The 22,457-nt window shown below is 41.7% G+C and overlaps 3 protein-coding genes across 6 annotated transcripts; all 3 read left to right on the top strand.

Annotated features, from left to right (window-relative positions):
* The first annotated feature begins 127 nt into the window (after window positions 1-127).
* cplx4a (complexin 4a) lies at window positions 128-5,026 on the top strand. The gene is made up of 3 exons (XM_037265648.1): window positions 128-508; window positions 1,781-1,868; window positions 3,817-5,026. The coding sequence occupies exons 1-3, from the start codon at window positions 345-347 to the stop codon at window positions 4,042-4,044; spliced, it is 480 nt and encodes a 159-aa protein (XP_037121543.1). The 5' UTR covers window positions 128-344; the 3' UTR covers window positions 4,045-5,026.
* A 2,973-nt stretch (window positions 5,027-7,999) lies between these two features.
* Window positions 8,000-11,930, top strand: rx3 (retinal homeobox gene 3). 2 transcript variants are annotated; one of them, XM_037266081.1, is made up of 3 exons: window positions 8,000-8,309; window positions 8,984-9,225; window positions 10,020-11,930. In XM_037266081.1, exons 1-3 carry the CDS (start codon window positions 8,024-8,026, stop codon window positions 10,422-10,424), a joined length of 933 nt encoding a protein of 310 aa, XP_037121976.1. In that variant the 5' UTR covers window positions 8,000-8,023; the 3' UTR covers window positions 10,425-11,930. The 2 variants fall into 2 exon arrangements, with proteins under 2 accessions (XP_037121976.1, XP_037121975.1); XM_037266080.1 differs by having other exon boundaries at window positions 8,984-9,237.
* Window positions 11,931-12,816: 886 nt separating this feature from the next.
* znf532 (zinc finger protein 532) lies at window positions 12,817-22,331 on the top strand. Of its 3 annotated transcripts, XM_037265707.1 has the most exons (10): window positions 12,817-13,011; window positions 13,392-13,730; window positions 15,846-18,123; window positions 18,963-19,144; window positions 19,240-19,416; window positions 19,775-19,937; window positions 20,009-20,317; window positions 20,418-20,530; window positions 20,794-20,926; window positions 20,999-22,331. In XM_037265707.1, exons 3-10 carry the CDS (start codon window positions 15,877-15,879, stop codon window positions 21,488-21,490), a joined length of 3,816 nt encoding a protein of 1,271 aa, XP_037121602.1. In that variant the 5' UTR covers window positions 12,817-13,011; window positions 13,392-13,730; window positions 15,846-15,876; the 3' UTR covers window positions 21,491-22,331. The 3 variants fall into 3 exon arrangements, with proteins under 3 accessions (XP_037121602.1, XP_037121603.1, XP_037121601.1); XM_037265708.1 differs by lacking the exon at window positions 12,817-13,011 and having other exon boundaries at window positions 13,388-13,730; XM_037265706.1 differs by lacking the exons at window positions 12,817-13,011; window positions 13,392-13,730 and adding an exon at window positions 14,609-14,960.
* Window positions 22,332-22,457: the final 126 nt, after the last annotated feature.

The following is a 22,457-nucleotide window of genomic DNA, read 5'->3' as shown; positions in this document are numbered from 1 at the left end:
CTCGGATTCTGTTTTTAAAACGTCCTATTTGGTGCACATTCAATTAAAAAAACAAAACGTGCATGCTCTCTGAAAGGTCTGCTTGATTCAAAAATAGATAGGGAACCGGCCATCTGTCTCTTAGCATAGTGGAGCCGTGGAGGATTTAATCCAGATTATGGCCGAAGCACACAACTTCGTGTGTATGTGTGTGTGTTGCTTGTCGTCACTGCGTCCTTGGCTGTATAGACAGGCAGCAGGTTAGCTCGACAGCTACAGGGGAGCTAAGGGAACCGGAGAACAGAAACCAACCCAACTCACTTTCCTTGTTCCTCAGCCCCCGAAAAGACAACAAAAAATTCATCATGGCTTTCTTAATCAAGAGCATGATCGGAAACCCGCTTTCGGGAATAGGCCTGGGCGGCGGAGGAGACAAGGAAGAGGAGGCCACCCCATCGGACCCGGCCAAGGCGGCAGGCATGACGCGAGAGGAGTACGAGGAGTACCAGAAACAAGTGGTGGAGGAGAAGTGAGTGCGGGCCTCCATTTTGGATTAGTGCAGGTTGACCTTGAAAAATAAAATGCACACATAGATTTGAGTAAATACTTCACTTCTGCTATTTTACAAGTTGTCACCGCTACAATTTGAGGATTTTTATACAAAATCTAAACTTTAACCTTGTACAGGCTACATGTCTTGATCAATAATCTGCCTTAATCTGTCATTTTATTCGAGTTATGTTGGAATTCTGGATGACGTTAGCCACCATGATTTGAGTAAACAGTCAAACTGGATTCAATGACATGTCAATTAGTTGAAATACTTGATTTTACAATGCCCAGGATACATTGCACATAAATGCTGAACATGGATTAATAATCTGGTTTAACATAGCATTTTATGACATTTCATGAGAGGAGACATTTGTGCACAAGCATATCGTGACAAAAAAAAACAATTATAACTCTATTACAATCAGTATTTTGAAAAATTGTTTGTGAGGAGGCGGGTTGGGGCGTGGGGGTGGTATTCCACAGCATGAACCAAATCCCGTCAACCCAAATTACATAACAGGATTTATCAGGCTCTCTTGTTTTATTCATTTGTTTATTTATTTATTTATTTATTTATTTAAACAATGGACACGTTAAACGGGAAGAATTAAGTCAATATTATTCCAAATACATTTACCTAAATTTCTCAAAAAATATGACACTTTGATCAAACAGTTTTAAGTTTTTTTTCTTATTGTTGTAATATATACTGACGATGCAGGCTACATGTTTTTGCATGATTTTTATAACCGCTCACTCAGTCCAGCACTTCAAGAACAAACTTGTTTCTTGTTTTAAAAAAAGGTTGTTGTCTATGGATGCGTTTTGGTGATGTGCTCTTCCAGTCTGGTCTGATAATCTCAATCTTTAATTGGCTGAGGGAAAAGTACTCACCTCAAAGAAACTTTGCAGTCAAACCTGAGACAAGCAAGTTTACTTTTCTAGTTGGGCGGGATTACTAAACAATGTCATATGTCTCACGCGGCCAATGAGAGTAATAATACTGCATTTGATCACATTCAATTAACCTTTGCATCATATTTTTCCAGAAAAAGAAAACCAAAACCATACCTATGTTTTGTCGCACTAGTGCTGCCTAGACACAAAATCCAGTTCCCGAAGCCAGGTTAATTTAGCAACATGAAATTTGGTAGGCATGTCTCACAGAAAAGCCCGCAAAATAAATTTAATTCATGTGGAGTAAGAATTAGGTTTCACCGATTTTGAACAAATGAATGTGTTTCAGGATGGAGAGAGATGCAGATTTCTTGCACAAGAAGGCCGAGAGGGCGACGCTGAGGGTGTGCCTCAGGGAAAAGTACAGGTTGCCTAAGGTAGGCGCAGTCAAGTACTCATCATCTTAATGCTACAAATACAACAATGGAGGCCACCATTTTGTATAAAAGGGTTGCGTTTGAAGAATGAAAAGGTCTAGCGACACATGGACTTCATCAAGAGCATTGTTTTGAAATGGATACTTTTTTGTTGATTTGTAAATGTTATTGTGAAATACTTTGCTAATAGTTTCAAGTGTATAGGGTTATTAGGAAAAATTAAAATATTAAAAGATTCACTGAATTATACCAGCGCTAATAAATCTTAACTGCCAAATGAAAAAATTATTGCCAAATCTATTGCCAAATTTTGCAAACATTAAGATTTTTTTGTGATTTCCATACAACATCATATTTACTCTCTTCCGGCTGCGGATTGAGTTATGTTGTAGCTAATCAAATTAAAAGATAAATATCTAAAAGGAAAAACTACATTTTCAGACACACTCAAAATAAAATCATGAGATTTTGAGTTATAAATCTTGTGTTCATCAACAAGGTGCTCCTTTATATGTCTAAATGATTACATTGAAACATGGTAGGGAATCATTGTGATTAGAAGAGGAGGTGCGAAGCGCGTCACCAGATTAGACAGGAAGGTGTTGACTTTTTGTGGAAGCCAAAAATCCACTGAGCTGAGATCCCAGGATCACTCGGCATCAGCCCATGTGATTGGACTTCACCTACTGTATATTTTCCATACATTGGAAAAAAACGGGAATATTACTGAACATTTAGTCGGCATGGAGGGAGCACAAAAGGTATGTTATTTATAATTTGAATACAGCTTCCAATGAGCCATTTACAACAATTGTCAAACTCTATTTAAAAAGTGTGATTTTAATGCATGCTCTTGACCTTGTCCACTATTGTGTGATGAAAAAAAAACAATGGGCGCTCTGTGGCCTTTTATAGCACATTTATGTATAAATCTAATTATTCCGCTCTAATGATGTTTACATTGTACGCACAATAGCAAAGGCAACCGTGTCTTTAATGAGACTGATTTGCAGCATCGGAACAATAGTAGAGGCTTACAATAGATTCTTTTTTTGAAAGCATTGGGGGAAGGGTTAGTTGAAGAGGTAAATACTTTCACTGAATAACAGGAAGTTGTCGTCCATCTTATGGCATTAGCGTGTGACTCAGAGAACGTTATCTTTAGACTGCTGGCTGTGGATAATCCCCATCATTGGACCTTAAAGTCCAGTGATCCCGCCTGCACAGGCACGATCGACTAAAATTGATCGTTTGAACAAAATTATTGTATAGCTTTTATTTTGAAATCCAGCACGGTCATCTTGAATATCACACGAAAACGTATTTTGTAAATCTCGGAATTTGGAATTACATGGCAGCCAAATGGGAAATCGGGGGTCAACAGATGAGAATCAATGGTGTGTATACTATCAGTAATTAAATTTTATGAGCGAAAGTGTTTTGGATTGTCAGAGCCATTCATATCAACTGCTTCGTCAAGAAATCGTCAAATTTCACATTTTTTGTTTTGTAAAATAGCTGTGCTAAAAGAAAATGTTTTCTCCTCCCAATACTCCCACCCGCTTTTTACGCAATAATGAAATCATTATAGAAATAACACGGATTAAGAAATATTCATCCACTTGTTTACAGCATATCTAATCTTCCGTTCAATCATTTCAATCTTCCAGTGTTTTCAGCACTTGCAGAAAAACATGTTAATCTGAGGAAAAGTTGTTTACCTTTATCATGGGAATTCCCTCGCATATTCACAAGGCCTGCGTATGCCCCACTGTTTCACAAAAATGTGTTAAAATGAAAGCGCTTTTTGCGTAATTCCTCTAGAAACATCTGACGTGTAAATAACTAATTATGCCAGAGACAAACAATCTGAATCGGATCATCATCTAATTCACAATGGAAATTTGTCTAGTTGTCAAGTTGAGGTGTTAATTGTTGTTGGATGCAGAGCGAGCAGGACGAGAACATGATCGAGATGGCCGGTGACGACGTGGACGTGCCCGAGGAGCTGCTCAAGATGGTGGACGAGGATGCTACCGAAGAAGAGGGCAAGGACTCCCTCATGGGCCAGATTCAGAACTTGCAGAACATGGACATGGACCAGCTGAAGGAGAAGGCGTCGGCCACCGTCACCGAGCTCAAGACCAAAGCCGAGGAAAAGTGCGCCGTCATGTGAGGAAACCACCAGCAAAAAGAAGACCGCTGTGCAAAAGCCACCATTGGATTTGTTGTTTTAGCGACACGATCGCAACCAATCAACAACTTCCACCAAGGTTGAAATGTTAACCCCAAAAGAGTGTTTGTTTTTCTACCCATTTATTAACCAGCACACCACTTCCTGGTTCCCAAACAAATCGGCGTTACCATTCCGATTCAATCATCCAAAAAAAACTTCCTGTATCTGCACCATTATTCGGATCCTCAGCAAAATGTGACGAAAGTTTTGTGGGATTTGTTTATGTTTTTAGCTTAGTCCTGCTAACTGTCCTAGTATTTACTTGATACGTTGTGTCCAAAATGATGACTATTTAGAACAACAAAGCTAGCCCAAAGACTTTTGCACGGTGCGCTGTATTTGTATTTAAAGCACTGGGAAAACAAAATTCAATTTTTTTGTTGAATTTTAAGATAACAGCTAGCTTCCGTCATTGCAACACACCTAAAATCTAAATTGCCACTCAAAACTTAAGCATATGTCAAATATCGACCATGAAAATCTATTTAGTAATCAATATCAGGTGCCATGTGTTATCAATAGGCACCTTTTAGAAATGTCCTGACTTTCCATAAAGACTTTTTTCCAAAATGTAGATTGTATTTTTGCACCACTTCAAATTCCTTTTAATGGCGACATGACTTTCAATCTTTATTTGTCCGTTTGCTGTGACAACCGAGAAGGTTGCCGAAGTCTCCTAAAAGCATGTTTACAGCCTGTTGACAGTGTTTTGACCTCCCTTACACAATGTTTATGCTAGGTTGTTGATGTTTTTTTTTTTTTGTAGTTTTTGAGCTAATTGAGACTTTTAGCGTTTCAACCTGTTGACGCAAAAAAGGCACGTGTTTGCCCACAGTCATCTGGAAACACACAGTATATGGCAGTGCAATAAATAATGTACATATGAAGGTGCAGATCAAATAAAGATGTGTATTATGCAGTATTTATGTGCATATTGGCTGCTTTATTATTTCCATTGTCTCTCTATGCAGACAGTGACTAAACATTGCGATGAAAAAAAGCTGAATTTCACTTAGATGATAATTGTCATATGCGGTGTCTTGATTTTTAAACGGTTCAGACATCATCTATTTTCTACTATTCTTATTTTACATGGAGCAAAAAATACAAAAAAATAAGAACAGATGATCGTTACTTTGTTTTAAGGAATACGGACTACTACGGAGTAAATATTGTGATGCGATGTGGATGGGGGTTTCCCCCCCTTTATTTCCATTATTACTTAATCGTGGTATTTGTATAAGTCAATTAAGGGATGCTGGAACAATCATATGATTGCGTTACGTTTGAGTCAATGTGACGGGATCACATTTCAAATCCTTTATTGGATTTTGAAATGCATTCAAGAGACAGCTCCACATAGCCACTAAAGATGATCAAAGTAGAAGCGATTAATACCTGGTGGAGGGATGGTTTTAATTCAATTGGGCGTTATCCAAACACTTGTCAACGAGGGGACGATTAGGGGTTGGTTGTGATCGAGGGCGGGGCTGTGGGTTTGGGGTGACGAGGGGAGGTTACACGGTCATCAGTTAAGAGTTTCACAGCGGTCCAAGTTTGAGCGGCTGTGGATTTGCAGTCTGCAGATTAACATCTAATAGGATCACAGAGGCCCGGTTTGTCGGACAGGCCCTCCCCACTCCATCCATCCAGCTATGTGTGTTATTATTCTCAATGGACGTGTGACCTGTGACTCCTCAAAGCTCTACATAGCAATGTTTATGAAATGATCAATCACGTAAGATAAACACAAATATTCCCTGGGCATAATATTAGGCACAATCTAATGCAGGGTTTGGAAAACATGCATTATTAGTCAATATTACAATAATTCCTGGTGTTTTTGTAATTTTGGATGGTGGGAACTAATTAGGCATCAGAATTTAGATGGAGGGGAGGATGGGTTGGTTGGTTGGTTGGTTGGTTGGTTGGTTGGTTGGTTGGTTGGTTGGTTGGTTGGTTGGTTGGTTGGTTGGTTGGGTTGGGTTGGGTTGGGTTGGGTTGGGTTGGGTTGGGTTGGATTGGGTTGGGTTGGATTAGGTTGGGTTGGTTTGGGTTGGGTGGACGGATGCATGGACGGACGGATGGATAGTGTGAATAGTGTATCAATAGTGTGAATCGGAGTATGAGCGTCCTTACAAACCGGACAAACCCAGATTTGAAAATCTTACCTGAAGTGTTGCCAGAAGACTGGAAGCTGTTATCGCTGTCATATTTTCTTCCATTTTCACTTGAGTGAGTCAACAGATGTCAATTATCCTGCAAGATAAGCGATAAATAAATCAAAGCACCAAAAAGGAAGTTGTGCATTGACCCTGTGGTGTTAATTAGCATCTCTTTCCCCCTCCTTCTCTCACAGGCCCACAAAGGATGAGGTCACCTTGTGCAATTAGGAAAAGCTAAATAGTTTTTTTGGGGGGGGTTAACTCTTTTGAGCAACATCATGTAATCCCCCTTTAAGCGGGATTACCACACTGCTGTCAATCTTTGTTTGCTCCTAAATGGTTATCGCTGAAAATTGTCTTTATTGTGTGGTTCCCGACCGGGGGGACCGACCCCGCACTTAAAATGTAGGCTTCTTTAATGGATCAGAAGGGAAAAATTAAACCTATTCCTGCACTACAGAGGGACATGCAGCCCATTGGCCAGAAATGACACTGGCGCACCAGGTCATTTTTAGTCCAAATCAAAGTTACAAGCAGCAACAGATGAGAGGGTGCGCAACATTTAGGACTCCAAAATGAATCAGAGCATCAGGAGCATCATTGGACACTTTTGCTGTGATTGGATATTTGAATTGCAGGTCAAAAATATGCCAATATACCAATATAGTTCATAGTGTATACATATTTTACAATAAAACGTAACTATATTCATCATTTCATTTGTACATGTGGCTGAAAAGCAAAGTGTGTAGAGTCTCGGTCACCAATAGGAATGAAGCAATAGCCTCTCAAGTATCCGCATTCTCTCCTTCGTGCTCATTTACTCTCTCTGCATTGTTATAGTTACATTACAGCAGATGGCACAATCCACTTCCTGACAATCACGCCATGTGGTTTGCAGATTAATAAAAAAAAAAATAGTATAGTATGTGATTGATCAACTGGCAGCCCACGGGCAAAACCGCCGAATCCGACGCGTGACTGGATTCTATAATTACTATGAAGATGAAAGAGAAAATATCTTGTGGTCTACACTAAAGCAATTGCCTGACTCAAATGCTCAAAATGCCTTAAGTTTTGTAATGACGTGAAAATAAATATATAAACAATGAAGGTTACGTAATATGCCAACATTTAATTTTTATTTAATTATTATTTGAGGTTTCAGCCCCCAAGGTAACTGTCCGGTAAAATTCTGTCCCTATGACAAATATAGTTAGTGCCCCCTGCAGTACAGTATGTGACACCTCAAAATGTTTCTCAATAAGAACATCAGCATTTTTTTGGTTGCACTTGCCATGTGTTCATAACACGTTAGTGGGTGAAAACGGCCTCTAAAAACCAAACTGTCAGACTTTTTGTCAATTTTCCAAATTTGATGCATTATTGCTATTGGTAGGGGATAACAGCCAAGACCAATATTTGGATGAAAATATTAAGCTGGCAATCCTGGCAAGAAATCTTGTAATTATGATTTTGTTGTACCTTAATCTTAATCTTCCTTCTTTTTTCCCCCGCTCTTAGACTGACATGAAAATGACATCTGGAGTAGTGGGAAGATGGTTTTAAGATTGATGTAAGTAGGTTTTACACGTGCTACACATTTGCCCCCCCCCCCCTCTAGAATCCGGGACGTCCCTTCTGTGACGTCAGAAAAGCGAGCAGGTGGGGGGAAAGGGGGGGGGGGCATTAGTTTAAAAGCCGAGGATGCTGCAGGCACCAATCATGCCATCTTTGTGCGTCCTTGCCGACCCATGTGGCTGATTGGCCCGCCTTTCCAGAGGAGGAAGAGGATGATGGCTATGATGATGATGGACGAGCGACTGCATCAGTCCCCAACCGCGCGCACCCTCCTGCAGCAGCAGCAAGCGGGCAACCCGGCCAGGGTGCACAGCATCGAGGCCATCCTGGGCTTCAAGGAGGACCTCCTGTTCCACAAGTCAGGCGCTTGCAGCCTGCCAGCCAATGGAGGAGGCAAACACGCGCAAGAGCGCCACGTTCAACAAATTCACAAGAGTCATTTCGCTGAAAGTTTGGACGGTACGTTGAATTTCATTTTGTCTTCTTAAAACGTTGTTAGTTATTGTTTGTAGTGGTTGTTGTTCAATCGAATTTTGTTTCATCCAAACAGATCCAGTTTCTTTTTTTTTTTTACGTATATTTGTTGGATTTATATTTTAATGTCTTGGGTTTAGATTTAATATCTTGTTTTTCAATTTTAATAAATGTATTTTCTTTTTAAATTTGAATTTGAGTTGTACAATTTATTTTAGTTTTGATATATTAGTTAATTTTATCTTTATGTGATCCCAAATTTTATACCATTTCAGCACTTATATTTGTTGAGTTACAGTATATTTTGAAGTTAATTTTTAGTTTATCTCTGAACTTTATTTGCATGCTTTTAGTTTCATTTTAATCCATTAAAATGTGAATTTTACTTTTGATAACATTTTACTTAACTTTGACAATGTATTTGATTGTTTTCATTGAACTGATTTATTCATATTCGTTGTATTGAAATTAATCAATGCTAAAGATTCAGTCTATGCAATTTGTCTTATTTTGTAATTGTTTAGTTGAGTTATATTTCATTTTATTATTACTTATTAGTTTTAATTCGACTTTAGCCATATTCCTCCTTTCCGTCCTCACAAAAAAAAAAAAAAAAAAAAAAGATAATGACGAATTTTAACAACGTTTTTTTTTTGCAGGCATGTGCTGCCCGAGTGTTCCCGGTGTTGGTGTTGCTGGTGACGTTACGCCTTGTCCGGACTCGCCCGACCGTGAGGGCTGCAAGTTATCGGACGACGAGAACCCGAAGAAGAAGCACCGCCGCAACCGGACAACGTTCACCACTTTCCAGCTGCACGAACTGGAGCGAGCCTTTGAGAAGTCCCACTACCCGGACGTGTACAGCCGAGAGGAGCTGGCCCTCAAAGTCAACCTGCCCGAGGTCCGCGTACAGGTAGTTATGGGAAAATTTTACAATTGTTTTTAATCAAAGAACCGCCAGTATTCTTATCAGGTTACAGTCGGGAATGCATCCCGAAAAATATGATCAACACTACAACTTTATCATTCTCCCCTTAACAGCGTCAACAAAGTTTTATTTTAGTACTTCGTGAAGTATTTAAAGCAGGCGTCAGCAACGTGTTAGTCTGCGTCTGTTCTAAAATATAGCTATTTATAGCTTTTCTGTTTCCTAATTACCGAGAAATCATTTACCCTCACATAGTATTTTTAAAGGTAATTTGAGCAAATCTGAAAATTACTGTGTATCAAACCGATTGATCAGTTACCAAAAAGTAGCTCTTGGCCTAAAAAATGTTGGTAGTACACATTTAAATATATTTTTTTAGAAAACTCTAAATTGTTTGAAAAAAAGTTAGGCACAACGTGGGAAACTTTGACAATATCCTTATATTGGTTTGAAAAACTGTCTACAGTGTTATGCATAATAATCATCATATAAGAAACTATTTTTAAAAGGTCTTTAAAAACGAATAATAAGGTTTATAATTAATTGACACTGAAGTACTCATTTAAAAGGTTCAGTGATGGACTTATGTGAAAGTGCCAACATTTAAAAAAATAAAAAAAAAATAAAAAAAAGGAAAATAAACAGCTCTATGATGAACCTACATGAGGATTATTGATACAGCTCATTATATTGCATCGGTGTACCTAATATTTTGGACCCTTCAAGAGGATGAATACAGTTGCACTGAACTCTGTGGCTGCTCTCAGGTTTGGTTCCAGAACCGCAGGGCCAAGTGGCGTCGTCAGGAAAAACTGGAAGTGAACTCCATCAAGCTCCAGGAGAACACCGGTACCCCCTCCTTGCTCTCCTTCGGCCGCCCCCACGCCACGGGTTCCCTGGACCCCTGGTTGGCCTCGCCAATCGGGGCCTCCGCCACCCTACATTCGCTCCCGGGCTTCATAGGAGGAGGCGGCGCCTATACCGACTCGCCTCCCCCCTCCTTCTTCAATGCCCCCACCCTGGGGCATACCACCCACTTGCCCCGGATGGGCTCCATGTGCCCGCCGCCGCTGTCGGTCTACCAGTGCTCGTCAGACCCGAGGAACTCCAGCATTGCCTCATTGAGGATGAAGGCCAAAGAACACATTCAATCTATTGGCAAGACGTGGTGATGGATAAGGCTGCTGCGTCTTTGGGGAACCTGGAGGGATTGGAAGGCTGACGTTGCTATGGCAACAACCTGACGGGCACAAACTTTGAAAAAACTTTTTGGAGCGCTCATACATCTCTTTCAATTTCATTCTTACCTGTTACAACAAGCATGATGTATTTATTTGACACTTTACATTTAAAGAAAATTTTGTTTTTGGTGTAAAATCCATCTGATGTGAATATTTTCAAGACAATAATCTTATATGTAAAAACAAAATAACAAAGGAGAACATCCAAGGCTGAAAACAATCCATTCCAGGATGCTGGCTGACACTCCATTTGTTTAGATTTTGTAACTATTTCACCCTTAGGAAATACATTGGCACCTCGAAATTAATTATTCATATTTTCTCCTACCTGAAATAAATGAAAATACCATTAATTCGTTCCAGCATCCCCCACAAAACAAAATTGTTTGGAATGTGTGTGTTTTTTAAGGAAAAATAGCACTATAAAAATGTACTTTACAAAAATCACACATTTGACAGCTTTGCAGGTTTTCTAAGCATATTTCTAACAGATGGTAATAATGCTCTACAACCTGAGATTGGTAAGAGTAAAACTATATCGCTTCACTGAATTAACTGAACTCTGAACTGCTTTAGGGCACAGAAAAGCTTGCAGCAATGCTAAATAGAAGAGCAAAGCATAAACTGTCAAATGCTGATGACTTAAGTGTGTCTGACTGATACCTGAAACAAAATAGAAAGTGGCTCATGGGACATCTTGTTGGTCATTTCACGAATAAATTCAAAACTTAGCAGCCTATGTTGCTACTGTCATTCAATCTGTGAATTCATATTAGGAAGATAGTTTAAGTGCCCCCTAGCGGTGATGTACTATAATAATGAAATCCAATTTGATTGGTAAAAAGTTTTCAAGTTTTTTTTTTAATATATATATTTCAATATGTAGATAACTGGCAAAAAATACCTTTTGATAAATTTCAGCAACATAAACACGCAAAATAAACACTGAGGTTTTTTTTTTTTACACCTAAATCAGCTTAACCTGGCTGACTTCCTCCTGGCCCCTCAGAGAATGACTTGTTTCCTCCTCATTAACCCCCGTAAACGTTATCCCATCCGTCGGCGGGATTACAAGCGTAATCATGGGGTGAAAGTGGCTTGTTGCCCCTTTTGTTCACCAATCAGCCGTGAAGCAAATGAGGGATAAGGACACAAGAGGAAACTTTTCCTTTTGGCATTAAGAGGGAGGACGTGTGCAACCAACTTGTTGCAATTAGCACTCGCCATTGTCTGAAAACTAAGAGGGCCCAAAACATTCACCGTCAATGTGTACCCTACTGTTTTTTTTACATGCTGTGTTGAGAGAGAGAGAGATAGCAAGAGAGGGTAGAGTTTCTTTTACCTGATGTGAAAGCATACTGTATATTTTACTTAAATGTTTCCTCACACATAACTTGCTTTAATGTTCTATTTTTACTATTAAATTTTTACCCTGAATGCTCCCAGTGATTGTCAGATTTCTGAAAGAAATCAGTTCCTGCAGTGTTAAATCAATCACATTTCATTTACTCTACTATAGTCATCATAGACCACATTAGACCAGCACACACTTTCTCTACAGTCTTCAATCCCTCAGTTAAGAAAACTAGTCGGGCAATTAATGCTTGATTCTTTCAGCTTAACATCAATGAATCCCTTGTGGTTGTTTCAAACATAATTTGAAAAGGGTGTCTGAGCGCCCTCTGTTGGGGGAAATTTTAATTACCGTCAACGAGAGCACTATCGTACAGTTAATTAAAGCAATGTGTAGTATACCGAAAGAAACACTAGATGGCGATGTTGTGCAAGTTAAGTGAGCCAATGTTGCACCAGTGCGGACGCACTTGTCAGCATGCCTCTCAAACTTGGACGCAAGACCGTGCCAGGTATTTTTTTTCCCACTTACTTTACAACAGGGGTCACAAACTCATATGTGGCCCGCTGTAGTTAGAGTCTGCGGGTGTCTGGGCCCCATCACATACTTCACAATAAAAGGGGTTCAAGTATACAAATAAAGTGCAGATAATTTGTTGGTCAAGATTGATGATCAGGTACTCGCTCTCATCTCCCTGCTACTTTGCATTTGCCTCATCAGTTGTGTAATGAATTATTTCTTGAGTACTGCAACTTTCTCTGTGCATTCAAGACATGTCTAGGTCCCCTTGTGCTCAAAATACAAAACGAAAAAATTAATCTCCTGATTTTCTTTAGACCGCACGAACATTAAACTGGGATGCGCCTCATTCTTTCTGCTTACTCGTATCCAGGGAAAATGACATCATATGACTGAGCCAGTGGGGGAGGGAAAGCTCGCTGTGCTCTCTTCTGCACAGAATGTGTTCCGCCGTCGAGAAGTAGGAAGCACCACTTGGGCCTTTCACTATACATCCATGCACGAATTATTCCTGTCTTGTTAACAGCGTAGATTTGTGCCGCCTGACAAATTAATCCATCAAGGCCCCGTTCACACAATAAAGTTGTGAGCGGTTGCCAGGTGTCTGGAGGACTGGTAAAGCAAGGCCTAATGAGGGACAGCCAGGTAGGTTAGCATCGTCATCGTTTATGATTCGTAATTTTTCCAATCTTCCAAATATGGACGTGATGATGAAAATCACAAGATGCTTTTTTCCTTAAACACAGAATTCACTGCCAGAAAATTATCCAAGCAGTAGACTTTGTCAAAGGCCTACTCACTTTGCAGTCTTAGGACTAATGAAGAACTATTGACCTTACTTAATGCTAGCTCATATATACCCTCCATAGGCACAAGGCCCACTTTTTCAAAACAGGATGAAATGTAATACTCAATCTATTATATGAAAACTGAGTTCTTCCACTCCTTGTCCCCCACCTTCATCTGCCTCCCTCTCTCTCTCTCCTTCTCTCTCGGTCTCTGTCTCTCTTCTTCCTCTGCACCAGCTGCTGCTCCAGAGCCAGAGTGGAGAGTCCCTTCACCACCACCACCACCACCCCCTCCAACGATAGAGACAAAAGGCCTGATTCGCCTGCTGAACACTGCTCCCCAATACCCCCCCCACTTCTAACCTTCCCTTCATGAATATCCGTGAAGGTGGCGGCTGCAGCCAAAGGCGGAAAGGAGGCCCGGACTGGGAGTGAATCAGTGAAGCCGAATGGGAGGGGGAGGGGAAGGAGGAAGAAAATGGAGGCTGGAATGGCTGGGGTAAGACACTAAGGCAGGTGCTGAGGCCTCGACAGGAAGACATCAATTTTCCAGTGTGGGGGAAAAGATCTTGTTGGGTATGCAATATTTAGCTCTATATTTGCATGTGCATGTTTATGTGTATGCATGTATCAGTGGGGGCATGTGGGGAGGGATGGGAACCGTTTTGTAGCAATCTAGGTGAGGAAGATGCAGCGGTCTCCCATGCCACCTTTTCTTGGGGATCAAGCATTTAGGATATGCAACCCAGGTGCATGGACATACAATGTTTGATGACCACTCTCTTGGGGATTAAAAGTTTAGGGAACTCTAGTGAAATCAATCTCTGAAACTATTTCTGGGAGATTGATGGTAATCTTAAGAAATGGATGAAAAGAACAAAATCAGTATTTGGTGTTCAGAGTACATAACCAGCAAGACAAATGAGCAAGCTTGCCTTCTTTCCATTGTCATTAGTCTAACATCTAGACCTGCCATCATCAGCCCCAATCTTGCCTTCCTCAAGCTCCTCAACCTCACAAGACGGAAATATTGTTGAAAAAGAGACGATCCATAAAGGTGTCAGATCCTGCCACCGTCTATCTGAGCATAATTTTCCATAAGACGAAGGGAAAAACAAGAAGAGCTGTCCTGGGAATGGAGCATTCTATTCTGCCTCCTGCCTGTGTGCTCTTGAGGCCGCAATGCAGCGTTGGGCTTTATGTCGGGGAGAGCAGAACTAGCTGAAACCAGTTTGAGGCAGACGGGAACAATGCTGTCTCTGTGCTCCTCCGGGATTTCTCGCCGGTATTCCACGCCAATCCAATGGCGGCCCCTCGCATCTCGTCCGCTGGTGACCACGGAGTGAGCGTCGATCCTCCGGCGGTTTGCTTCGCGGCAAAGACTCGCAGAAAAGAGAGCAGAGAGATTTGGGAAAAGACAAGGACAGAGGGGGTGGCTGCCTGGAAGTGTGTGAATCTGCAGTCCTGACACACATACACACACTTAGACACACACACACAGGGCATGATCCACGTGTCTTGTTTGTATGTCTGTGTGCTGCCAGTGCTTGAGAGAATGACAAAAGGAGATCTTTCCCTGGACCACCGGCAACTTAGCGCAAGTCTGGATGTAACCTGACCCTGACTTCTGGGCCCTTTGTGAAGAGGCAGGATTTTGTTGTCGTTGCTGCTTCAGTCAGGGTGGGGTTCATGGCTTTTTGAGGGTTAGCAGTGTCTAGTGACCGTTTGTTGCAGGATGGGGAAAAAAGGAAAGGAGGAAGGTTTGGCTATTGGCTGCAGAGGGACGAGACGAGACGAGACGAGAGGGTGAGGAGTGGCTGATTTTCTTGCATGTTTCTATGACTAATCTTCATTTCACTGGAGCGGTGGTGATCTCGGCGTACGATTAAAGTGGGTTGGCAGTGATGCATGAGTTTGAAAGTGGTGTTTTGCATTGATTATTTGTCACATTTGGGTGTTTTTAACATTCATTTTCAGCATCTGACGACTTTGGCTCACTGCTCAGACTAGGCCTCTCCCTCTCTTTCTCTCTCTGCTGTTGCAGCGGCCATTATCACATCCTTTCACTGCTCGTCAGCCCTTTTCCCTCCACCCCCTCACTGCCATCAATGAAATCCCCCATCGTATGGATTGAGAAAGGCTGCATAATATAGTCGAAATAAAAACAGTGTATGCAGATTGCGGTTGCCAGTCAGATGGCGCAAAGAGCAGAAATGGTGTCGATGGAAGCAGGCTAGCCTTATGTCTTTTGTCCCCAACAAGCATGACACAAACATTGAGCATTTTCATAATTCACTGTAGTACCACCCACTGTGAAAAAAATGAAAGGTTGGAATTGAAATGCACACGTATGAGTGTAATATGTTCCACCATTGATCGATGAGAAACATCTACAGAAGGAACCTCTGTTTGAACAGAATTTGTTTGTGGATGCTGGGTAATCTGAGATTTATCTACATTTAGAAAGGCTTTTCAATGTTCTAAACATTTGTTCAAAGTGCATTTAAAAAGAAGTTAACCTATCCCTCCATCCATTAAAACGCTGTATATTAAAACAAATTCTGTATTCACCTCTTGATGTGTGATGAATGTTCAGAGGGAGAATTATTGAAGACAAATTTAGAAAAAAAACACAGTACTGTGATGGTCAATTCATTGAATCCAATGACTATTATTTTCTGCCACTTACAGGTAAGATCCTAATTAGAGCAGGGAAAGGAATATGGGAGATATGAAGACACCAGACTTTGACGACCTCCTTGCGGCCTTCGACATCCCTGACATGGTGGATCCCAAAGCTGCTATTGAATCTGGCCAGCAAGATGACCATGACGACAAAGTCAAGCAAGCAAAGTGCGGGTCAACAACCAACGAAGACGTTGGTGTAAGTGTCATTGTCAAGAATATTAGAAATGCCGAAACAAGTCACCATGTTGGAACCCTGTTAGGAAAAGATTTGCAGTTCCATCACCAACCTCATTCAATAAGAATTGGCAATAGACTACAAAATGGCTTCTTGACCTCCATGACAACCAGTGCTCATTGCACCAAGAATGGATGGAATATATCCAAAGTGGATGGACATGCTGTATGCAAGCAGTCATCACCCTGCAATCAGTTCAGTCCCATCTCCAGTGCGGAAGAGTTTGAGGAGGACAAGAATGAAGTAAGTGAGCCGATTATTAAAAGTATTGGACACTCACTTGAGAAGTCCACGACCAAGAGAGAGAGACAGCAATTGAAACATCCTACACCTGTGGAGAAAGTTTCTAAGTCCAAAGCAAAGCAATTAAAACCAGATCAAAATAACAATCAAAATATCACTCTGGAAGATTCGGTGTCCGATGACACTCCTCATTCGAATTTAATTCAAGGGGAACCCGAGGAATCTCTTCTGTTTACGCATCGCAAGGAGAATAATGGGCAAACATCCCAAATGCAGTCAAAGACCTCTGCAAAACTTTCTTCTTGTATTGCAGCCATTGCCGCTCTTAGCGCTAAAAAGGAAAGAACTACAGACTACATTTTAGATTCTTCTACAACACCGACGGACTCAAACCAACACGTTGAATATTCCAGAGGTCCAGGAAAGAAACGTGAGGAGGAATCAGCCTTGGAGTTGGCAAAGCGCCTGTTATCAGGACCACCGGATAGTCCCTCCAGTGTCAAAAGTGACAGTAGCAGCACAGACACCACACCGGTCATTCCAAAAGTCAGGATAAAAACAATCAAGACCTCTTCTGGACAGATCAAGCGCACAGTCACAAGGGTCATCCCAGACTTGGATCTTGGCACAGTGAATAAAGGAGACCCTTCAGGAAATGGCTTAACGCTAAAGGCTACTGAAGATGCATTCGTTTCATCTTCCTCTTTGCCAAATACAGTTGTTGCAACCTGCGGAGGAGGACAACCAGTAGAAATAACTAAGCAGATGACCATCAAACCAGTAGCAACAGCCTTCCTGCCCGTCTCAGCTGTCAAGACAGTTGGTTCCCAAGTCATAAACCTCAAACTCTCCAATAACACCACAGTCAAAGCAACTGTCATTCCAGCTGCCTCGGTACAAAGTGCCAGCGGTGCCATCCTCAAAGCGGCAAATGCCATGCAGCAACAGACTGTCATGGTCCCTGCTTCCAGTCTAGCTAATGCCAAACTTGTACCAAAGGCAGTCCATTTTAGTAAATTCAACCTTCTCTCTAAGAATGTGTCCTCTGCTGCCAGTGAGCTCCAAAAAGCAATGACCTCCTCCAAGCAATCCCAGCAGCAGCAATCACGAGGTCTTAAACAGCAAGCACTTCTCACTGGCCAGTCGTTGAAGAAACTCTCCAGGGTTCAAGTTTTCAGCAGCTCTCAAAGCTCTGTCGTTGATGCTTTTAATAAAGTTTTGAGTAGCATAAATCCTGTTCCTGTGTATGTCCCAAACCTCTCTCCGCCAACCTCAGCCTGCATTTCCCTTCCAGCTCGCGGCTACAAGTGCCTGGAGTGCAGCGATTCCTTTGCTCTTGAAAAGAGCCTGACCCAACACTATGAACGTCGCAGTGTGCGGATCGAGGTTACCTGCAACCACTGCTCAAAAAGTCTTGTCTTTTACAACAAATGCAGTCTGCTGTCTCATGCTAGGAGCCACAAGGACAAGGGGGTTGTCATGCAGTGCTCACATCTAATCTTAAAACCCATCCCTGCCGACCAGATGATAACAGCATCACCCTGTTCTGGACCACCCACCATCACAGAAAGCATCTCGTCCGCCTGTGATGCGCAGGCATTGCCCGTTCAAACCTCGGGAAAAGTTCCAAGTGGTGCGTCGCAAAGTCCAAACAGTACACCTGTTGAGGCAGCAATGCCCTTAGAGGAAGATGCATCAAAGCTCTGCAGGCACAGCCTCAAGTGTTTGGAATGTAATGAAACATTCCAGGACGACAGCTCACTCGCAACGCATTATCAACACGCTCTGGAGACCAATGGCCAGGTATGCCGCGTAATGCTGCTTTTAATAAAAGCAAACCCCACGTTTATTATGCCCAACCCAGACTTACCCACAAAAAATAGTAGGTGAAAATCGAACATGTAGAAAACATTTTATATATACTTTTGTGATTCCTACACTTTTAAGCGCATTTAAAAAGTTAAAGTCAAAGTCTGCTTTTTTTAAGCTCATTAAAACAAACAACGTATTAAAATATCTTCTAAGTATTTGCTAGCACATATTCTATCTATTGATTTATCCATTAAAGCAGTTTCAGCCAATTTGTGTTGGAGCGGTCAGAGTGAATCAGCGTGTGCTTGAAGCCTATTTCCTAGTGCGCCCTATGTTCAACCCCGAGATGATATAAAGCGTTTTGGAAATTAATGGCGCATTAGGAAATTTACTCTGACACTATATAGAGCGGTGTGAGAGGAAGAGCACACTTCTCTCCCATTAATTTCCGAAGACAGCCGATGTTCTGAACCAATCAGGACCTTGTGCTTGAACAGTTTCCATCTGTAAGTGACGCACCATGCCCACAGTTTAAGCACCTTGAGTGTTCTCCATTTATGGTGCACTGAATAACCGAACGCCACATTTGAACAACGCTCCGAGTTTCCGAATGCTCGGCGTGCTCGGACTATATTTCCGAACGCGCACTACCAGTTGCGACAGGTTTCAAGGAATGTACTGAAACCTGAACACAATGTTAGTATTCATACATAAAGAATGAAGCAGAATATAGTGTGGGTTTGCTGCACACTTGAGATTTTAAGCAGAGAAACGACTGTGACAACATTGCAATATTTGTCTTCCCTATCTCACTTTCTCTGTTGTATTAGAAAGCTTGCACCGTCTGCCAAATGCTTCTACCAAACCAGTGTAGTTTTTTATGCCATCAACGAATCCACCAGCACAAGTCTCCGTACATCTGTCCCGAATGTGGCACGAGCTGTCGTTCTGTCCACTTCCAGTCCCACATCACAAAGAACTGCCTGCACTACACCCGTCGAGTCGGCTACCGGTTAGTCCCTAAATTGAAATTCGTTTTCAGTGTTCAAGTTTGACTTTGACTAACTCATTCATTATTTTATTCTCTTTGCTGTCTCTACCCGTTAGCTGTATCCATTGTAGTGTGATCTTTGCTGATGTTGCAACCCTGAAGTCGCACATCCAGACTTCCCACTGTGAGATCTTCTATAAATGCCCCCTTTGTCCCATGGCCTTCAAGTCTGCACCAGCAACACACTCGCATGCACACACACAGCATCCTGGATTGAAAGCTGGAGAGCCCAAGTAAGTCTTGATAAAGGCCGCAAAGGTCAAAAATATGTTAGAAGCGGTCCACTCCAATCAACTATACAAAAGAAGAAAATGTCATTTGAACAGTGGCATATAATTTAGCATTGACGAATTGGCCACAACAACTGCAATCTGATACCCACAACCAAATCGCAGGATAATGTCCCTTTCCGCTTCATCAGTTGCAGGATTTGTGGCTTTTAGACATGGTGGATTAACTTGGTTGTTTTTGTTCCATATGGAAACCAATGACTTGAATAGATCCTCATTTGTAGGCACAACAAATTTAGTGTGATTACCATATCTTGTGGCCTATTCCCAAAATGGACATTGTCTTTCTTCTGTCCGACAGGCTTATATACAAGTGTTCCATGTGTGATACAGTATTCACCCTGCAGTCTCTGCTCTACTCTCACTTTGACCAGCATGTGGTTGATCATAAAGTCCCTATCTTCAAATGTCCGGACTGTTCAATGCACTATGCACAGAAACAGCTCATGATGGACCATATAAAGGTAGGATGACAACATTGTTTTCCACAAATCTATTAAATAACTCAATCACGCCTCGATTTAATTCTTGCAAGGCCATCCATGGAACGTTAAAGACCACTGAGGCCCCACCAAACTTGGGGCTCAACCTCCCTCTTAGCACCAAGGCTACAAATTCAAACACCACCCACAATGGCACCAGGAACAACGTTGATGGAGGAAACGGCAACGGTCAAAACAAGGGCGTAAATAAAGGTGCACCTTCATCACCAAAAAACTCAACCAAAAATAGCTCAGGGGAGCTTAAGAACCCCAATGGTTCAGGGTATACGTGTGGAGAATGCAATACAGTCTTCACTTCCAGGGAGGACTTTGTGGCTCACATGAAGCAAGAGCACGGCAAGGTAAATGAGTGAACCCGTTCTAGAGACATCTGGCATGTCAAGTAAGGTAACATGGGGAAGAATAATACATGCCAACTCACAATCTTTAATTGCTCATTAGATATTGAAGAAGCACCCGTGCCGGCACTGCGAGAAGTCCTTCAGTTCTCCGCACAGTCTTTGTCGACATAACCGACTCAAACACAAGGAAGTGCGCAAAGTCTACACCTGCCCGTGAGTACAAACTACAACTGATTAGTAAAGTAAATGAAAACGTGGCTACCTGGCAGTGACACTAAATTTACAGTATAGTTCGAAATGCTTTGCAACACAAAGCAGAATTGACCAAGTGACAGCTTGTCAGTTGAAAAGACAAATATTTGGATTGCAGTAAAACCAAAATGGGTAGAGGAAGAATAAACCTGGCCAACACAAATCAAAGAGAACATGAATAGCTTGTTGGGAGTGTCACTTTGACTTTTATTGCGCTTTAACAGGCACTGCCCGACTCTCAGTCAACCGTTCACCAAGAGAGTGCTGCTGGATCAGCACATTCAGCTGATGCATGGCACCTCAGAGGAGAAAACTGCTACCTCTGATACCAGGAACGATTTGTCAGATAAGAAATCGGTATAGTCATAAACGTTCATTTGTACTTCACTTTTCCAGTCACCTAAGAAATCTTTCTAATGTCCTTCACAGACTGCCAACCCCAAGAGAAAGAATGAAGATGAGGGGTCCCCGGGGTTAAACCCAAGGAGTTTGGATCTACAGCCTTTGAAGAGGCTCAAGGTGAACATCCCCAAAGTTCACAGGTGCGCCGTCTGCGGCTTCACCACCGAGGACGTGGCCGCCTTCCACAAGCACATCCCCCAGCACAAGTCGGACGGCTCGTCCTACCAGTGCCAGGAGTGTGGCCTGTGTTACACCTCACCCCGATCCAAGGCCCGACACCTCTTCATCGTACATCGGCTGAAGGAGCAAGGTCTCAACCGATTCAGGGGTCAGGATGACGACGAAAGCCAGAGGGAGAACCAACTAAACGTTGCGGCGGACGGCAATGACGAGATGCCAAAGACCAAATGCAAAGTGTGCGGGAAGATGTTTGAGACGGAGGGGAACCTGAACACTCACATGAGGACGCACGGGATGGCGTTCATCAAGGCCAAAAGACTCAGTTTGGCGGAGAAGTAAAATGATTCAAGTAGAATTGGAACTTTTCAACTTTAATGGTCCTACTATGTGCAAAATACTGCAATACATATATATTCTATATACTGTTCACACAGCACATGTAAAATACAGTATATGAGTCACTTTTTGTTTTTAATTGAACAAAGTAGTTTTTGTACTTCATGTTTCTAAAGATTTTAATTGATTTTTATAGAAGAACATTTCATTTTAAACTGATTGCACTGTTGTGTAGAGCTAGTCGTATAATGTCATTTTGAAATTCTCCACATAACGCAGATATTTTCAAAACCTCAAATTTTCTACGCCTTTTGGGTCTTTCATCCATGAAACGTTTTCGAAGAATTCCGCTTTTTACTTATTTGGCCTGGGCCTCTTAAAACAGCAATCCAATTTTGCTCTAGAATATAATTTTTACTGAATTTGATGACATGACATAAGAATACGTCCAATGTCGATAGTAACCCCTCTGTGTGCGGATTGTATTTTTCTCCTCAACCTGTGTACGAGTCAACGTTATTCTTGTTCCTTGGTACAGTGGAGAGTGTAAACGTGGCTGTTAAACTGAAACACAAAGCTAAACAACAACTAACGGTGCTTCGAATTATCAATGTTTTAACAGCCAAACATATCAATAAGCTGTAGGGTAGAAGGGAAGCTACTGTTTTGACAAGAAGAATTCAGTCTCTCGCCGTAAAACTGCATGCGACAAGCAGTCTGTGAATTGTTTATTAGAATGTTGTCTTGTTGCTGCTATTGTTGCTGCTGTTTTTTAATCTTATCTCTTGCAATTCAGATGCTTGCGCTGGTCTTTATATCAATAAAAGGTGAAAGCAAGGCAAAAGATGATGTCTACTTCTAACAAGACAGTAGACGTTACTGTCTCTCAATTACCATTTTAAAAAAGGAAAACGTGAAAAGTACAACTAGGCTGAGTGGGTGTTTTGAACAAGACTGCCCTCTAGTGGCC

This window comes from Syngnathus acus, chromosome 12 (assembly GCF_901709675.1).
Source record: "Syngnathus acus chromosome 12, fSynAcu1.2, whole genome shotgun sequence".
In the NCBI taxonomy this organism is placed as follows: Eukaryota; Metazoa; Chordata; class Actinopteri; order Syngnathiformes; family Syngnathidae; genus Syngnathus; species Syngnathus acus.
Note: the sequence above shows the minus strand (reverse complement) of the source record. Positions and strands in the feature narration are given on the sequence as shown.